The sequence below is a fragment of the Microcaecilia unicolor genome, chromosome 2, assembly GCF_901765095.1.
Source record: "Microcaecilia unicolor chromosome 2, aMicUni1.1, whole genome shotgun sequence".
In the NCBI taxonomy this organism is placed as follows: Eukaryota; Metazoa; Chordata; class Amphibia; order Gymnophiona; family Siphonopidae; genus Microcaecilia; species Microcaecilia unicolor.
The window spans coordinates 45954887-45974246 of NC_044032.1; the positions used below are offsets into that span (position 1 = coordinate 45954887).

At 46.2% G+C, this 19360-nt stretch overlaps 1 protein-coding gene across 1 annotated transcript in view; it reads right to left on the reverse strand.

Annotated features, from left to right (window-relative positions):
* Positions 1-487: 487 nt before the first annotated feature.
* The window catches only part of HDHD2 (haloacid dehalogenase like hydrolase domain containing 2), a 63704-nt gene continuing 44831 nt past the window's right edge, over positions 488-19360 (reverse strand). Inside the window, exons 5-6 of the mRNA XM_030192918.1 lie at positions 10424-10640; positions 488-571 (exon numbers count right to left, since the gene is read on the reverse strand). Coding sequence (XP_030048778.1) covers positions 494-571; positions 10424-10640 — 295 coding nt within the window. The 3' untranslated portion in view covers positions 488-493. The remainder of the gene's footprint in view (positions 572-10423; positions 10641-19360) is intronic.

A 19360-nucleotide genomic window follows, 5' to 3' on the forward strand; every position in this document is an offset into this window, starting at 1 on the left:
GCCCTATCTAATCAACCCAAGTGCCTCCCACTGTTGCAACGCCCTTGGTACTTGCACAGAAGGAAAAGGTGAAAATTTGAACAGTTGAAAAACCTGCACCCCGCTCAGCCGATCTCAAACCTGTGAGGTATATAGTACAGTAGGGCACACCTCAGGAAGTAGACTCCTAAATCGAAGAGGCAACCATATCGAGGCCAAACGCACAGGACCAGCCTGATGCTGTTCCACTGAAATGCACAATGGTTTATTAAACTTGATATACTGCTCTTCATGGGCACATAACGCGGTTTACAATCAAAGTACAACAAGAAAAAGAAAGAAACATCAAAACATGGATAATACAGAGATAAAAGGAAATCAATTAAACAAAGGGCAAGCAGGTAAGGTTAAAACTGCTAAGGATGTGCCTGGAGCCATTCCACGGCTGCTCTGGCCTAAGCCGCTCTATGGTATAACACAAGGTTAGGAACTCATACTCACATCTTTTGGTTGTTCAGAAATACATACCAGTTTTTACAAGAATACCTCGCATTCCAGCATTCTGGGCTCCACCAACATCATCCCTGCAGTCCTGATGGAGAAGGGAAGAAAGAAAAGAGTTTTAACCAGCAGTTTAGAAACAATTCATTAGTCTGTAAATCTTTTAATGCATACAGAATACACCATGTTAATTTCTTATTCTTAAATATGAAAGAAAAATTTAAAATACAGAAGTCATCGATAAAAAAATAAGAGAAAATTAATTTCTAAGTTTGCATTAGTACTATTCGCCTACTGAAGGGCCAACATCAGAAAAAAAAAGTTACATTAAAATCTGTCATAAAAGAACACATTGAAAAAATATTCAATAGAGCAAAAGATATTCAAAAATGTTCCACACCCAATTCCACTCCCCAATACTATTCAGCATACAGAGGAGGATGGGCTCTACAGAGAATTCAGTAATTTCGTCTACTCTGTCCACAAAGTTGCTTAAAATGATTGACGCAACAAAAATGCAGATGCACTTTAATTCAACTCCTAGAGCACTCAGACCTGAATATAGTTAGGTAGGAGTAACTGCTGTGAGGGGATAGTAGCTCAAGTTACTTGATGCAAGGTTCCCCATTAGGAGTCACCGATCAGGAAAAGGATCTAGGTGTTATCGTTGATGATGTTGAAACCCTCTACTCAGTGTGTGGCGGCGGTGGCAACTAAGAAAGCTAACAGAATGTTAGGTATTATTAGGAAAGGAATGGAAAACAAAAATGAAGATGTTATAATGCCTTTATATCGCTCTATAGTGTGACTGCACCACAAGTACTGTGTGCAATTCTGGTCACCATATCTCAATAAAAGATATAGTGGAATTAGAAAAGGTACAGAGAAGGGCAACAAAAATGATAAAGAGGAGGGAAAACTTCTCTATGAGGAAAGGCTAAAGTGGCTAAGGCTGTTCAGCTTGGAGAAAAGATGGCTGAGGGGAGATATGATAGAGGTCTATAAAATAATGAGCGGAGTGGAATGGATAGATGTGAATTGCTAGTTTACTCTTTCCAAAAATACTAGGACTAGGGGGGCACGCAATGAAGCTACAAAGTAGTAGTTTTAAAATAAATCAGAGAAAATATTTCTTCACACAATGTGTAATTAAACCTTGGAATTCATTGCCAGAGAATGTTGTAAAAGCAGTTAGCTTAGCAGGGTTTAAAAAAGGTTTGGACAGTTCATATCACCCCTGTTTCTCCTTTCCTCCAGGGTATACATGTTTAGGTCAGCAAGTCTCGCCAAGTACATCTTGCTATGTAAACTCTGAAGTCCTCCAGATATGACTCTGCAGACTCAAGCCACCCACAAAGCTCAACTGGGGTAGCAGTTAATCAATTAGATCATGAGCAAATCACTCAGAACCAAAGGCTGAAAAGTGTGTCCGTCCACATGCTAGAGAGAGAAAATACTGAGGAGCTGGACTGGATGAGATGTTGTCTCAGCTCAGTTTTCAGTTCTCTATCTCCACATGCTGGTTGATGGACTCAATTATCCCACAGGTTCTGGAATAGTGAGAAGTTCCGTAATGGAATTCTAATTGTTGCCAATAATTGGTTGTTAGCGCCCAGTTATTGGCATTAATTGGCTTGTTACACAATTACATTGTGCAAATTGGGTGCACGCCTAAATTTGTACACACAATTTTGAGCGCTATATATAGAATCCGGGGTTAATATAGAATGTATTTGTAAGGGGGTATACACAGGGGTGGAGAATGGGCAGCATATAGGTGGAGATTCCACATAGGCACATAAATTATGCACATTCCTGCCGCATTTAGGTATCTGTAATTACACAGCTCTATGGCTGGTATAAGTGCAGACACCTAAAAGTTAGGTGTGCTGATAATGGTTTACGCTAGTATTCTATAACCGAACTAGTCACCTAAGTTCCCTTACAGAATAGGCTCCTACCACCTGTCCTCAGAGTGCCTAATGAAGGTGCCTAGTTATAGAATTGATCCCTTAATGGCCATGAGTATTAAGTATGAATCATACATACATTAAAAACAGTCACTACGTACTATTAAATAAACCATCTCCCTCTTCGAAATGTTATTGTAGAAATGTGGTGTGAAGAAAGGGTGTGACTGATACATCTTAAACTCCCCCATGTACCTTTTACCACCAAATTCGACACTCCCATATTGTAATGTGTATCAGTAAAACAACAACATGCCACACAAGACACAAAACAACGTATTAAACTTATGAAATATTTAAATACTAGTAAAATAAGGCCCGTTTCTGACACAAATGAAACGGGCGCTAGCAAGGTTTTCCTTGGAGTGTGTATGTTTGAGAGAGTGTATGTGAGAGTGACTGTGTGTGAGAGAGAGAGTGAATGTGTGTGTGTGTGCTCCTCGGAAGAAAAAAATAACGTCTGTGTGCTTGGTTTTGAGTGTATGGGAATGACGGCTGTGTTGGGGAGTGGAAACAGAGATTAACCAATGGGCTTCGTTGCTTGTGTGTAGTAATCATCGTGCACCATGGCTGGAGTTGGAGAGGAGAGGGAGGGCGGTGGAACGGTGAGCGAGCGGCTGCGGGAGGGTGGGTGAGGGGGACTGTGGGCGGGGGGACGGGGGTCCAGCGCCGATGTTGGTTGGTTTTGAGTGTATGGGAATGACGGCTGCATTGGGGAGTGGAAAAAGAGATTACCCAATGACAATCCAATTTGAGTGTCATTGCTCCGCCCTCAACGCCATCACGTTGTGACGCACGGGCGGGGCAGACACTCATGGGATCTTGCAACTACATATTTAGAACTTTGGAAGTGCCTTTTATATATAGAGATAAACGTGTACCCTCTATGATTCTAATTCTATAGAACAGTGATGTGGTGGAATGTGGCTGTGTCTCTATCAAAGGTTAACAACAAACTGGATTTGCATCAGTCAATACCCTCTTCTCCCAACGTGATGATTTCCATTTGAATGACAGAGATGCCTACATGGTAAAATTATGTATAATCATACCTGATAATTTTCTTTCCATTAATCATAGCTGATCAATCCATAGACTGGTGGGTTGTGTCCATCTACCAGCAGGTGGAGATAGAGAGCAAACTTTTGCCTCCCTATATGTGGTCATGTGCTGCCGGAAACTCCTCAGTATGTCGATATCAAAGCTCCATCCGCAGGACTCAGCACTTAGAGAATTACACCCACGAAGGGACACTCTGCCCAGCTCACCACCGCCGAAACGGGGGAGGGGAATTAACCCAGCTCATCCCCACACAAGTGGGGGAGGGGAATCCGTCCAGCTCATCCCCGCGGAGCGGGGGAGGGACACCACACCCGCCGATGCGGGGGGATCTGGCTTATCCTGCAACCGCAACCGCGGGAGGAGCTGACTGACCCTAACACCGCCGAAGCGGGAGGGGTACAAAGCTGCCCTACAGCCGCACGAAGCGGGAGGGAGTGCCGGCAGAATTTTAAGTCTCAATCCAGCCCCGTAAAACGGAGGGGAGAGTAATGCAGCAGCTCACTGTAACACAAACTCGTCTTAACTCTTGAAGAATCCAAGTGAAAAAACTTGAACACGAAGTCTTTCTGAAGTAACTGAAGACTAAACTTGAACCTGAAATGCAACCAGAATAAAAACAGTACAGAAATCTGGGAGGGGCTATGGATTGATCAGCTATGATTAATGGAAAGAAAATTATCAGGTATGATTATACATAATTTTACCTTCCATATCATCAAGCTGATCAATCCATAGACTGGTGGGATGTACCGAAGCAGTACTCACCCAGGGCGGGACATTGAAATCCCTGACCTCAACACTGAAGCTCCAAACCGGGCCTCCGCCCGTGCAGCCACAGTCAAACGGTAATGCTTGGAGAATGTATGGGCCGAAGCCCAAGTTGCCGCCTTGCATATCTCTTCCAAGGAGACGGAACCGGCCTCTGCCATCGAGGCCGCCTGAGCTCTTGTGGAGTGAGCCTTCAGCTGGATAGGCGGCACCTTCCCCGCGGCCACATAAGCCGCTGCAATGGCTTCCTTGACCCATCTTGCCACTGTAGGCTTAGCAGCCTGCAGACCCTTACGAGGACCTGCAAACAGGACAAACAGATGATCTGATTTCCGGAAATCATTGGTCACCTCCAAGTATCTGATGATGACTCGTCTCACATCCAGATATTTAAGAGCAGAATACTCCTCTGGGTAGTCCTCCCTACGAAAGGAAGGGAGACAGAGCTGCTGATTCACATGGAAGCGAGAAACAATCTTGGGCAGAAAGGAAGGCACTGTGCGAATAGTCACTCCTGCCTCAGTGAACTGTAGAAAAGGCTCTCGACATGAGAGCGCCTGGAGCTCGGAAACTCTTCTGGCTGAAGTGATAGCCACCAAAAAGACTGCTTTCAACGTCAGGTCTTTCAGAGATGCCCTTGACAAGGGTTCAAACGGCGGCTTCTGCAATGCTCTTAGCACCAGGTTGAGATTCCACGCAGGCACCACTGAGTGCAGAGGAGGGCGCAGGTGATTAACCCCCTTGAGAAAGCGCACCACATCTGGCTGCGAAGCCAGAGAAGCACCCTTCAGGCGGCCCCTGAAGCAAGCCAGAGCCGCTACCTGGACCTTAAGGGAACTGAGCGACAGGCCTTTGTCCAGACCTTCTTGCAGGAACGCCAACACTGAAGAAATTGGAGCAGAGAAAGGAGAAAGAGAGCCTGCTTCACACCACGCTGCAAAGATACGCCAAACCCTGGCGTAAGCAGTAGAAGTAGAGCGCTTCCTCGCTCTCAGCATAGTGGCGATGACCTTGTCTGAGAAGCCCTTCTTCCTCAGACGCTGCCGCTCAATAGCCAGGCCGTAAGACCAAAGGGGGAGGGATCCTCCATCACCACGGGACCCTGATGTAACAGGCCCTGCTCCACTGGCAGCCGCAGAGGATCGTCGACTGAGAGCCTGATCAAGTCCGCATACCAGGGACGTCTGGGCCAATCCGGACCCACCAGGATTATCCTGCCGGGATGCTTTGCCACCCGGTCTAGCACCCTGCCCAACATGGGCCAGGGCGGGAACACATAGAGAAGCTCTTGTGTCGGCCATTGTTGGAGAAGAGCATCTACTCCCAGGGATCGAGGGTCCCGTCCTCTGCTGAAGAAGCGCGGCACTTGGCAATTGGCCGATGACGCCATCAGATCTAGGCTCGGCTGGCCCCAGCGCTTCGTGATGTCCAAGAACGCCTGAGCAGATAGCTGCCACTCTCCGGGCTCCAAGGTATGGCGACTGAGAAAGTCCGCCTTGACATTCATGACTCCGGCAATGTGGGCCGCTGACAGCTGTTCCAGGTTCGCTTCCGCCCACTGGCATAGACTCATAGCCTCCTTGGCTAGAGGGGCGCTCTTGGTACCTCCCTGGCGGTTGACATAGGCCACAGCCGTGGCATTGTCCGACAGGACCCGTACAGGCTTCCACACCAGTACCGGGATGAACTCCAAAAGCGCCAACCGAATGGCTCTGAGTTCCAGGAGGTTGATAGACCACTTTGCCTCTGCAGGAGACCAAAGCCCCTGCGCTGTCCTTCCCAAACAGTGGGCTCCCCAGCCCGACAAAGAGGCGTCCGTCGTGACGACAATCCACTCTGGGGTCACCAGAGGCATTCCCGCAGACAACTTGTCTGTCTGCATCCACCAGCTCAGCGCCTTGCGCACTGCTGGATCCAAGGGAAGGCGCACAGCATAATCCTCCGACATCGGAGTCCAGCGCTGCAACAGAGAGAGTTGAAGTGGTCTCATATGAGCCCTGGCCCAGGGCACTACTTCCATCGTGGCCGTCATAGAGCCCAACAGCTGCACATAGTCCCAAGCCCGAAGAGGAGAGGCTACTAGGAACTGGTCCACCTGAGCCTGAAGTTTGACAATCCAATTGTCTGGCAGGAACACTCTGCCCACTTGGGTGTCGAATCGAACTCCCAGATACTCCAGGGACTGAGTCGGGCGCAGCTGGCTCTTCTCCCAGTTGATGATCCATCCCAGGGAGCTCAAAAGAGCAACTACCCGGTCCACAGCTTTGCCGCACTCTGCATAAGAGGGGGCTCGGATCAACCAGTCGTCCAGATAAGGATGGACTTGTACTCCTTCCTTTCGCAGGAAGGCCGCTATGACCACCATTACTTTGGAAAAGGTCCGCGGAGCAGTAGCCAACCCGAACGGGAGGGCGCTGAACTGGAAGTGTCGGCCCAGGACTGCAAAACGCAGAAAGCGTTGATGAGGAGGCCAGATGGGAATATGCAAGTATGCTTCCTTGATGTCCAAGGATGCCAGGTACTCCCCTGCCTTCACTGCCGCTATAACAGAGCGGAGAGTCTCCATGCGAAAGTGCCGCACTTTCAAGGCCCGATTGACCCCTTTGAGGTCGAGGATAGGCCGGACAGAACCTCCTTTCTTTGGTACCACAAAGTAAATGGAGTAACGCCCCTTGCCAAGCTGACTTTCTGGCACCGGGACGACCGCCCCCAGGCGGATCAGATTGTCCAAAGTCTGCTGCACTGCCACAGCTTTGACCGGAGACTTGCAGGGAGAGAGTACAAACCCGTCTCTTAAGGGTCGGCAGAACTCTAGCTTGTAGCCGTCTCTGATGACTTCCAGCACCCAAGCGTCTGAAGTGATTGTGGTCCACTCGCCCAGAAACGAGGACAGCCGTCCTCCAATCTGCACTGGGGCGTGGACCAAGACCCCGTCATTGGGTACGAGACCCTGGGGGAGGACCGGAGGGAGCACCTCCGGGACGGCGGTCTCTGCGAAAGGAATGCTGCTTGGGGGAGAAATTCCTCTTAAAGGAAGAGGGGGCAGAAGCACCCGACCTGCCCGGGCGGTACCGACGGGCTTCCTGAAACCGTCCTCTGGAGGTACCGGGACGAGCACTAGCCCGAACCCTGACCTTCGGTAACTTCTTGCCCTTAGACGTGCCGAGATCGGTCACGATTTTGTCCAGCTCGACCCCAAAGAGCAGCTTGCCTTTAAAAGGCAATCTAGCCAGGCGGGATTTAGAGGCGTGGTCAGCAGACCAATGTTTCAGCCAAAGCCACCGCCGCGCAGAGACTGTCTGAGCCATGCCTTTAGCTGAGGCTCTCAAGACATCATACAGCAAGTCTGCCAAATAGGCTAAGCCCGATTCCAGGGCTGGCCAATCAGCCCTCAAGGAATGATCCGAGGGGGAAGCCCGCTGCACCATAGTCAGGCACGCCCTGGCCACGTAGGAGCCGCAAACTGAGGCCTGCAAACTTAAAGCAGCCGCCTCAAAGGACGACCTTAAGGCCGCCTCCAATCTCCTGTCTTGGGCGTCCTTTAGGGCCGTGCCACCTTCCACCGGCAATGCCGTTTTCTTAGTCACCGCAGTGATTAAAGAATCCACGGTAGGCCACAGATAGGCCTCACGTTCACTCACAGCCAAAGGATAGAGGCGGGACATAGCCCTAGCCACTTTAAGGCTCGCTTCTGGGACATCCCATTGAGCCGAAATTAAGGTGTGCATGGCATCATGCACGTGGAAGGTTCTAGGCGGGCGCTTCGTCCCCAGCATAATGGCAGAGCCAACAGGGGCTGAGGGAGAGACGTCCTCCGGAGAGGATATCTTCAAAGTGTCCATGGCCTGTAACAACAGGTTGGGCAAATCCTCTGGGCGAAAAAGCCGCGCTGCAGAGGGGTCATCCGCTCCATCCGAGCGGGGATCCGTCTCCTCCAAGGAATCCGCAAAGGACCGTTGGGAGACCTCAGACACGCTGCCCTCATCTACATCAGAGGAGACAAATTCCTCCAAGGCCTGGGAATCAACCCGAGGGCGTTTACCTCTGGGAACCTCAACCTCTTTACCAGACGAGGGAGCGGGGGCAGCGTTGTGCATGAGGAAGGCCTGATGCAGCAGCAAAACAAACTCGGGGGAGAAACCCCCCAGACTGTGCACTTCCGCAGCCTGGGCAACAGCCCTAGGAACGCTCTCAACCGGCGCTCGCAACAGCGGGGGAGAGACATGCTGCGCATCCAAAATGGCGTCCGGCGCGAAACTCCGCGAAGGAGCCGCGCGGGAAGAACGGCTCTTAACTTTAGCCGCTTCTGTGCCGTCGCCCAAATTAAGGGCGTTCATGGCATTAATGTCTCCAACCTCAAGGGCGGCCCAAGAAGAAGCCGTCCGAGCCGCGTGGCCGGCCAAGATGGCGGAGGCGAGGAGCGGGGGATGGGCGTTTATGGCGGGAAAAACCGCCACGCCGGAGGAAGGACCGGGCCATTCATCGGTCACGAAACTGTCACCCAACAAGGGCGAATCAGGCTTTAAGACCCCCGCATCCCCTCTAGAAGCGCTCAAGCGACCCGGGGAGCGACCCTTTGCGCCCTCGCCCTCCGACGCCATGTGCCACGAGGAGAAGAATCGGGGAACCCCCGCCCGCTATAAAAAGGTAAAATTACCTGCTGTCCGCTCCGAGTTGTAACGACCTGGTGTCTCAGTGAGTAGCTGCAATAGATGCTTAAATAAACGTCGAAATAAACGCCTTTAAGGCCGTTCAAAATTTTTTTTTTTTTTTTTTAACGGAGCCAGCGGGATGGGGGAGAAAAGGAGGGACCTGGCACCACCAGGTTTGCACTTGCTCAAAAGAGCCCTCAACCCCAGGCACTCAACAAAACCTAAAAATTAGGCTTGGAGGCCTAGCCAGAGCTGCTGCTGTGTGTGACCACCACCTGCTGAGATAGAGAACATACTGGGGAGTTTCCGGCAGCACATGACCACATATAGGGAGGCAAAAGTTTGCTCTCTATCTCCACCTGCTGGTAGATGGACACAACCCACCAGTCTATGGATTGATCAGCTTGATGATATGGAATCTATATTATGTCCAGTACTTATGTATTTAGGAGGAGAAGTCAAATTTATGATGGAGCTTCCCCAATCAGTGTAAAGATCTTAGTTGCACTCACATAGGCCTGGCGCTTCCAAGGAATCCATACAGTAGCATAGTAATCATTATGAAATTTGAACATGATGCCAATATATTAACACCAAACCTCCTGATGTATACATGTGTGATTGGGACCCCAGAGATGGAATTCTGCTATATTACTACAGGAGTGAGTGAATTATTGTAAGTAGTATTGTAAGGCAAGTATGAAGTCAGTATTGAAAGTTAAGTTGTGTCCAGCAGGTCAGAAAAACAGCTAATTTTAGCAGGTTATGTTTAGGAGGATATTCCACAGAATCCAATTAGCTAGTTTATTTAATCTGAATATTAACCTAAATCTAGCAACAATACACACCCTCTGTCTTACACCCAAATCAACTAAGAATACCACTTCCATTTTGGACTTAATTCTATAAATGGCGTAAAAAAAATAGTGCTAAGTGCTATTCTATAAACGGTGATTAAAGTTAGCTGCCTTTTACAGAACAGAACTTAGCGCCAGGAACTGCAACTATATTTAAATGTCACCATTTACACCAATGAAACCTTGGGGTAAATCCATGTGTCTAAATTAGGTGTGGATGCCTCTTATTCTATAACAACACAAGAAAATTAAAGGAATGCCCCTTATCCACCCACGACCCTCCTGTAGCCACGCACTCTTTTTGGGCCCACACGTATATTTTAATTAAATCCAATTAGCACCAATAGTTGCTTACGATCTCAATTATTGGCGCCAATTGGCTCTTTATTCAATTAAATTGCGCACAAATCCTTTAGCTCTTTTTATAGCATTTGGGGATTTATGTCTTCTAGAAGCATCTTGAGCCTTAAAGAGTCTATTATGTGAAACATGGGATGATGTCTCTGATATTTGTATTTTAAAAATGTATGTACTTCTAGACTTCATCTGATCACTGTCAAAAGACTAAAACTATTAAAGCCATCAAAATTAACTTGCCAGGTAATGGTCAATTCGTTGCTGATTTCATACTTACATCGCCAATCATTATAGTCTCTTCTGGGGTACATCCCATACTTCGCAGGGCTTCTAAGAAAAAGGTCTTCTCTGGCTTTCCCACCACTGTGGCTTTTGTGTCTGTGGCATATTCCAATCCAGTTACAAAAGGTCCGGGTCCTAAAGCCAACCCATCTTTCCTTTTATAATATCTGGCTTTATGTATTGCTATAAGAGGAGCACCATCCAATAACAACCTGAACACCACAACGAGGGAAAAAAAAGAAACACAAATTAACCATGAAGCCCACATAATTATGGACACTCATCACTGAACGAGGATTCAATCATTGTCAAACTGAACGCTGAGAGTCACAACTACTAATAGACTGGAAGAAGAAATCCACTGAATAATTTTAGAGTCTATTTACTAAGGGTCCCTTTTACTAAGCTGCGGTAAAAGGGGGCCTGCGCTGGCATCAGCGTGTTTTTTTAATGCGCGCTGAGGCCCCTTTTTATCGCAGTAGGTAAAAGGCTGTCCTTTTTCCTGGACATGAAATGGCCATGTGGTAAGTGAACCACTTACTGTGCGGCCATTTTGGGGGGAGCTCTTACCACCACCCATTGAAGTGGCGGTATGGCTCCCGTGCTAACCTGGCGGCAATTGTGGAGCACATGACACTGCCCGAATACTGCCTGTTAAGCACCAGCACTACAAAAATATAAACTATTTTTGTAGCGCCGGAAATGGTGCATAATGGGGGTGGGAAGTATCACCAGGCTCCTGCGGTAGTTCCGGATTAGCGAGCGGTAAGCCCGCGTTGGGCTTACCGTCACTTAGTAAAAGTGCCCCTAAGCATGTTAGGTGTTTGATACATGTTTTAATGTATGATAACAGCGCAATGCTGCATGAACTGTTAGCCTACTAGATCAGTTTTAAACCTTTTCTGCGCATAAAAAGCTGATATATGCATAGAAAAGGCCTCATATAAAATGAGGTCATGTCTAAAAGTAGGCAGGGTGCAAGCCAGTGTATAGTTGTACAGTAAGCATGCTTGGGGCAGAGTTGTGACATGCAAATTTTATAAAATACGTGCTAAAACATGCCTGTTCTTCAGCAGGTGTAATGTCCACACCATCAATCTAGGTGTGATTTCTGCAGCTTTTGTGCTAGAATTTTGTCAAAACACAGGTAAAACCTCAGAATGTGATTCACACCACTATCAAAAAATAGGGGGAAAAGACCTCAGAAAGGAATGACCTGCTGCTGCAAGCCTATGACGATTAGACAATCCTTGTCTCATGCCTGTTTTCTGTAATCATTGGTCAAAAACACCCAAGCAACCACAAAGGGGGTTAGTGACCACTGGGGGAGTAAGTGGAGGTCATCCCCGATTCCCTCCGGTGGTCATCTGGTCATTTAGGGCACATTTTTGTGGCTTGGTCATAAAAAAAAAAGGACCAAGTCATCCAAGTGTATTTCAGGGATGCCCTTCTTTTTTCCATTATCGGCCGAGGACGCCCATGTGTTAAGCACGCCCCAGTCCCGACTTCGCTATGCTTCCGACAGGCCCCCTTGAACTTTGGTCGTCCCCGCGACGGAAAGCAGTTGAGGACGCCCAAAATCTGCTTTCGATTATGACGATTTGGGCGACCGTGTGAGAAGGACGCCCATCTTCCAATTTGTGTTGACAGATGGGCGGCCTTCTCTTTCAAAAATAAGCCTGAAAGTTATTCAAAGTTGTTAAATCGTGGGAGGATTGTGAAAAATTACAAGAGGAACTCACGAGACTGGAAGACTGGGTGTCTAAATGGCAGATGACGTTTAATGTGAGCAAGTGCAAAGTGACGCATGTGGGAAAGAGGAACCCAAATTATAGCTATGTCATGCAAGGTTCCACGTTAGGAGTCACAGACCAAGAAAGGGATCTAGGTGTCGTTGTTGATGATACGTTGAAACCTTCTGCTCAGTGTGCTGCTGCGGCTAAGAAAGCAAATAGAATGTTAGGCATTATTAGGAAAGGAATGAAAAACAAAAAAGAGGATGTTATAATGCCCTTGTATTGTTCCATGGTGCGATTGGACCTCGAATATTGTGTTCAATTCTGGTCGCTGTATCTCAAAAAAGATATAGTGGAATTAGAAAAGGTGCAGAGAAGGGCAACGAAAATGATAAAGGGGATAGGACGACTTCCCTATGAGGAAAGGCTAAAGCGGCTAGGGCTCTTCAACTTGGAGAAAAGACGGCTGAGGGGAGATATGATAGAGGTCTACAAAATAATGAGTGGAGTGGAACGGGTAGATGTGAAGCGTCTGTTTACACTTTCCAAAAATACTAGGACTAGGGGGCATGCGATGAAGCTACAATGTAAGTAAATTTAAAACGAATCGGAGAAATTTTTTCTTCACTCAACATGTAATTAAACTCTGGAATTCGTTGCCAGAGAATGTGGTAAAGGCGGTTAGCTTAGCAGAGTTTTAAAAAGGTTTGGACGGCTTCCTAAAAAAAAAGTCCATAGACCATTATTAAATGGACTTGGGGAAAATCCACTATTTCTGGGATAAGCAGTATAAAATGTTTTGTACTTTTTTTGGATCTTGCCAGGCATTTGTGACCTGGATTGGCCACTGTTGGAAACAGGATGCTGGGCTTGATGGACCTTTGGTCTTTCCCAGTATGGCAATATTTATGTATTAACATCTATGCACAGCCATTTACTCCTGTTATAGGGCTGGAATAAGTGATAGTGCTCCAATGTACTCACCTTTTTGGCCATTTACATCTTCTTTTCTTCATATAATAGGCTTAAAATAGGCACCATAGCCAGTGCCTATAGTAGGTGTCTTGTTATAGAATTATGAGTGAATATAAAATATAAACAGAGTGCAGGTGCAGTTACAACAGAACACTATGAACCGAACCAGGAAAGCGAGGACTGAAATCCCATTTCTTCTGAGATAAGAATATAAGAATAGCCATACTGGGTCAGCCCAATGGTCCATCTAGACAAGTTTCCTGCTTCCAACAGTGGCCAATCGAGGTCACAAGTACCTGGGAGAAACTCAATTAGTAGCAATTCTGGGGCATGCAGTGGCTTCCTCCTTTTCTTTCTCAATAACAGACTATGGACTTTTCCTCCAGGAACTTATCCAAACCTTTTTTAAACCAAGATACATTAACCGCTGTTACCACATCCTCCGGCAAAGAGTTCCTGATCTTAACTATTCTTTGAGCGAAAAAATATTTCCTCCTATTTGTTTTAAAAGAATTTACATATAACTTCATTCAGTGTCCCCTAGTCTTTGCACTTTTTGAAACAGTAAAAGAAATTGATTCACTTCTACTAGTTCTATACCACTCAGGATTTTGAAGACCTCAATCATATCCCTCCTCACCTTTCTGTTTTCCAAGATGAACAGCCCTAACCTCTTTAGCCTTTCCTCATATAGGAAGAATTCCATCCCTTTCCTAATAAATCCTAGTATCCTGTCTGCTTTTTGGCAGCCGCCGCACACTGGGCAGAAGATTTCAGAATACGGTCTACAATCACACCTTAGGCAAATCACTTCACTCTCCATCACCTTAGCTTTAAATTTAGGGATGGACATCCCCCTTCTCCTATCTCAGCACTCAACTGTGGAATGGGCTGCCTCAAATGGTCAAATTTACTTGTGATCACCCAACCTTCAAGAAGCGACTCAAGACCTTCCTTTTTGGTAGAGCATACGCTACGAATTCACCTGGCATCACATCCTTCTGAACTCCGGCCAACATAGTGACACATTGTCATCCTCTATCCTTTCCCTCCTCTGTTATTTCTCTTCCCTTTTAAGATATTGATTAATGCTTGTTGACCTATTGTTTGCTTTATGAACTACTGTACGCCACATTGAGCCTGCCCGTGGGTGGGAATATTGTGGGATATAAATGCTATAAATAAATAAATAAAGCACTTAGCTACATAACAGCAGCCACTATGTGGATAAATGCCCTATATGCCAATATTCAGATGCACCATCTGAATGGTGCCAGGTTCAAATTTCACTGTTACTCCTTGTGATCTTGGGCAAGCCACTTAACTCTCCATTGCTTCAGGTACAAACTGAGAGGCCCTTTTACTAAGCTGCGTAGGCACCTAGGTGCGCCAATTTGGAACTACTGCCCAGCTACTGCGTGGCCCGGGTGGTAATTTCAGTTTTTACGCGCGTCCCCTAAGCACACCAGAAATTTCTGGCACGCTGCACTAACTGAGCAGTGATCAGCAGTGTACATGTGCTGATTACCGCTCACTTAACGCGTGAGACTTTACCGCTAAGTCAATGGGTGATGATAAGGTCTCAGGCCCAAAATGGACATGCACCAATTTTTATCTTGCCGCATGTCCATGTTCGGCCAAAACAAAAAAAAAAAGGCCTTTTTTTTCCAGGTGTGCTGAAAAATGGACCTACGCATGTCCAATACACGCGTCTACACCAGTGCAGGCCATTTTTCAGTGCACCTTAGTAAAAGGACCCTTTAGACTGTGAGCCCTCCAGGGACAGGGAAATACCCAGTGTACCTGAACGAGCTACTACAGAAAAAAGTGTGAGCAAAATCCAAACAAACAAATAAATAAATAAATAAATAAGACTGTTCTCACTTAAACTGCATAGCTATCCAGATAGTGGCCGAATTTCAATCACTATCTAGAGAATTAGCAATGGTCACTGCCATTTCTGCAGATAGTGGCACTGAATATATGTAAATAATATAAATGTTAAATAATATAAATGTGGCATTTGAACACTGACCTGATAGATTCTAAGCCCTCTGGGACGGGAAGCACCTATTGTATCCGAATGTAACTCAGTTTGTGTATTCAAAAATAATTAAATCTAAATCCAGATGGACCCGAGATATTATGCCCTTTCCACTTCTAGCTATATGCATCAAAGCATTTTTTCCCATAGATATAAAACAGGAGAAAAGCCTAGTACACCTTTGTTAATCATTTGGAACAATATAATTCTGTGACTCTTTCACAATACTTAAGAGCATTCAAGTTAGGATCAGTCTGGAAACATCTAACTCAGCTAACTATATATGGCATAAAAGGAAGTAAATGGATGTCGGAATCGCCTGGAAAAATCTTCCTGGTACTACCATGCACTGAATGACAATAGCTACAAATCCCTCCCAGTTTTGTTCACTTTACTGCAATAAAATCCTTGAAGATGGTAGCAATAAAGAGTGATTTACTGACAGAAAAAGCATATCCTCTTCTTATCAGCATGTTCCTCACCTAAGAAGCGTAAGGACTTTATTACAAGAGGTAAAAATGTAACCAAGGCCAGGAGTATAATCTGTGCCCTTGAAATTCACTACATGCTATTAGGCTTGGAAGTGGGCCAAAACACTGTGGGGGTTCATTTTAAAACAGACGCTTGTGCTTAAATCCAAGAAGGTACCTATTTTATAAAGGCAACTTAGGCACCTATGTACATTTATAAAAACAGGCTCTTAGAACCAGCCCAAAAACATGCAATTTGACATGCACAAATTTACCCCTGCTCCAAAGTTGATGTAAATATGTTCCTAATGTTGGGGATTCCTTTTACTAAGCTGTGGCAAAAAGTGGCTTTAGCGCACCCTTATATGGGGTTTATTCCATGCTTACTGCAGCTGTAAAATGGCCGATTTTCTATTCTTTGTATTAACAGCCATACGCTAATGTTGCCATTAGCACATGGCCACATTTTAGCCCCCCCCCCGGCGCCGCTGACCACCCCCCGCCATTGCCGAACCCCCTCGCCACCAACTTTGACCTTCGTTCTGTTTCTGTGAGTCTGACGTCCTGCACGAAGCCTTGCGCGGGATTGGGACGAAGAGGAGCTCAGCTGGCGGGGACTGGGGTCCCCCACCAGCAAAGGTAGGCAACGGTGGGTCGGTGGTGGGAGGGGGGGGGGTCGGGCGGGGCGGCGGTAGGGGGTCCAGGTGCAAATCTACGGGGGCCCAGGCCACCGTGGCCTCATACTGGCTACGCCACTGGTAAGCACTTATTGCCACCCATTTTGTAAGGGGTAAAAACTCACGTGGTATTCCTGTGCTAACCAGTTAGCGAATACTAATGTGGACGCGCTGTTTAGCATAGGAATGACCACACTCTGCCCCCTCCCAAAAATAAATAAAAATATTTTTTGGTGTGCACTAATTTAGCAGTTACGGCAGAGTATGCCATTTTAAGCTGTGTTAGGCGTGCATTAGCACTTGATAAAGATTAGTAAAAGGGCCCCTTTGAGAGTTATGCTCATAAACTGGCCTCTGAAAATCTACTAGGGCTGAGTAGTACATAACCTTATACTCAAAATTTCACTAAACTCCTAAATTTAGACACATTAAAACTAGGTGCAACAGGGGCAGATTTAGGGCAGGGAAAAAAACATTAAGGGCCTAGCACTGATTTTCAGCGCTAGGCTTATAAATTAGGCTCATAAATCTATGTAAATGGATAACAGCTTAAAATTTAAATACATAACTTTTAATCTCCTGAATTAAGATGAATTTTCAGCTAAAAAATTTATGCTTCAAAGCTTTGACTGATAATACAGCACAAATACAGGAGCTCAGCTCTTTTTGAATATTAGGTCCTATGAGGCCGATATTCAAAGCAATTTAAGCGGGCAGGAGCCCACTTAAATAGCTTCCCGCCACCTAACCTGGGATATTCAGCAGCAGTTAACCGGACAGTGCCGCTGAATATCCCAAGACTGTCCAAACAAAATATGGACAGGTCAGGGGCGGTGCTGGGGACAGCACTGGGGAGGAGCCTCAGGTTATACCAGCACCCACATAGCTAAGCAGCTTCATTTAGGACAGGCCAAGAGCTTAGCTATGCAGGTGCCTGCTCTGAATATCAGGCCAGCAACCACATAACTTGATGCAGGTTAGGAGGAGGGAAAGAGGGGACATTGGAGTGGAGGAGAACAGGGCTCGGGGCCTTTAAAAAAAAAAAAAGTTATGATGGGACAGTTCCAATATTCAGCCGTGGCCTCATAACTCTTATGTGGCTTCAGCTGAATATCGGCCGAACCCACATATGCTCCAGGTGGCCAGGTCGCCAAAATTACCCTGATATTCAGTGCCGGTACCCTGAGATTCTTGATGGCTTCGTATTCATCCACAGATTGAAAAAAATCATTAACAGTGCTTCAAAGGGCATATTTCTCTCCTCTAGGGCATACAGAATGGGTTGTACTTTGTACCCCTAGACATTTTACCTGGGTGGATTAGTGTTCCTTGGGGTAGTAGAAGTCAGTTATTGTTGGGGTTGAAAGGGGAGAGGGTGTTGGTGGGGGGAGAGGGTTATTATAGCTGCTCATTGTTATTAATGTTTTCTATTTGTAATTTACACACAACAGATTCACTGCATATTGTTCTTTTTATATTTTAAGATTTAAATATGAAATCATAAGCGTTCGAGGCTTCTGCAGTTAAGGATAGAGCCCACGGGGATGGGACAGAACCTGCAGGGACGGGACTGGAACAGAGACAGGGCCTACAGGGATGGGATGGGGACAGAGACAGAACCTGCGGGGATGGGGTGGAGACGGAGACAGAACCTACGGGGACAAACTTTGTCCCAAAATCATTCTCTAGCCTAGAATGCTACAATTTAAATGCATTTTTGATCATTCTATAATTTACATATGTAACTGTGTACCCTGCCCACTCCCCATCCAGACTCTACCCATGTATATGTCTATCTTCAAAGTATGTTCCATCACATTTAAGAACCATGTTATAGAATGCTGGAACATTCTTGTCATACAGCTTAGACAGATCATCTGGGATATATACCCCTAGATATTTAATTTGCCAAGAAACCCACTGTAAGGGGAAGTGCCCTCGCCAGTTAAGTTGGGTTTCTAAAGTTAATGGAAGTGCTAATGATTTAGACAAGTTCAATTGAAATCCAGAAATTACCCTATAACATTCAGTAGTCTGGAGGAAATTTGAAAGAGAATGTTGTGGATCATCCAAAGTTAAAATTACATCATCTGCTTAGGCTAACACCTTTAATGTGTAGTCCCGAAAGTGCACAACACGTATTTCATTATTTGCCCGAATCATACACAAAAGTGGTTCTAACGAAAGGAGAAATAACAGTCCTCAAAATGGCCCCCATTAAAAGATCTCATGATGTCATTTTGATAATCTGGCCTGCAATCCTGCTGAAAGATCATGAGATCTTAAAATGGAGGCCATTTTGAAGACTGATTGTTAATATGCTATGCTTGGAGGACTGAGAGCATTGTCTGTGAAAATACTAGTCTGTGAGTGAGTTTGACTTCTGAGCGTTATATGGAGTGTGTCTTATGAAGTACAATCAGTGACTGTTTTTCGTTTCTCAGAAAGATCCCGCCACATAAGTACATAAGTACTGCCACGCTGGGAAAAGACCAAAGGTCCATCAAGCCTAGCACTCTGTCTCCGACAGCGGCCAATCCAGGCCCCAAGAACCTGGCAAAAACCCAGCTATGTGAAATGGTGGCCATCGTTGGCCCGAGGCGAGGAGAATTTAAGGAAACGACTTTGATGCTCACTCTATATCTCAAAGGTGGTTCATTGAGATAAGTGTTCTCTTGTTTTCATTATCAGTACTAACTGCACTTGAAGGACAATATGCAGTGAATCTGTTGTGTGTAAATTACAAATAGAAAACATTAATAACAATGAGCAGCTATAATAACCCTCTCCCCTCACCAACACCCTCTCCCTTTCCAACCCCAACAATAACTGACTTCTACTACCCCGTCACATATTGCTGCATGTTTTGTCAAATAGTGGCAAAATATGATGGTCCATCATCCCCCCCCCCCCCCCCCCCCCGGTCTTCACCCATTCTCACTCTGGCTCATGTAACCCCCCCCCCCCAGCCTTTACCCAGTCTCTCTTGCTCATATAACCCTCTCCCAACCTTTACCCAGTCTCTCTCGC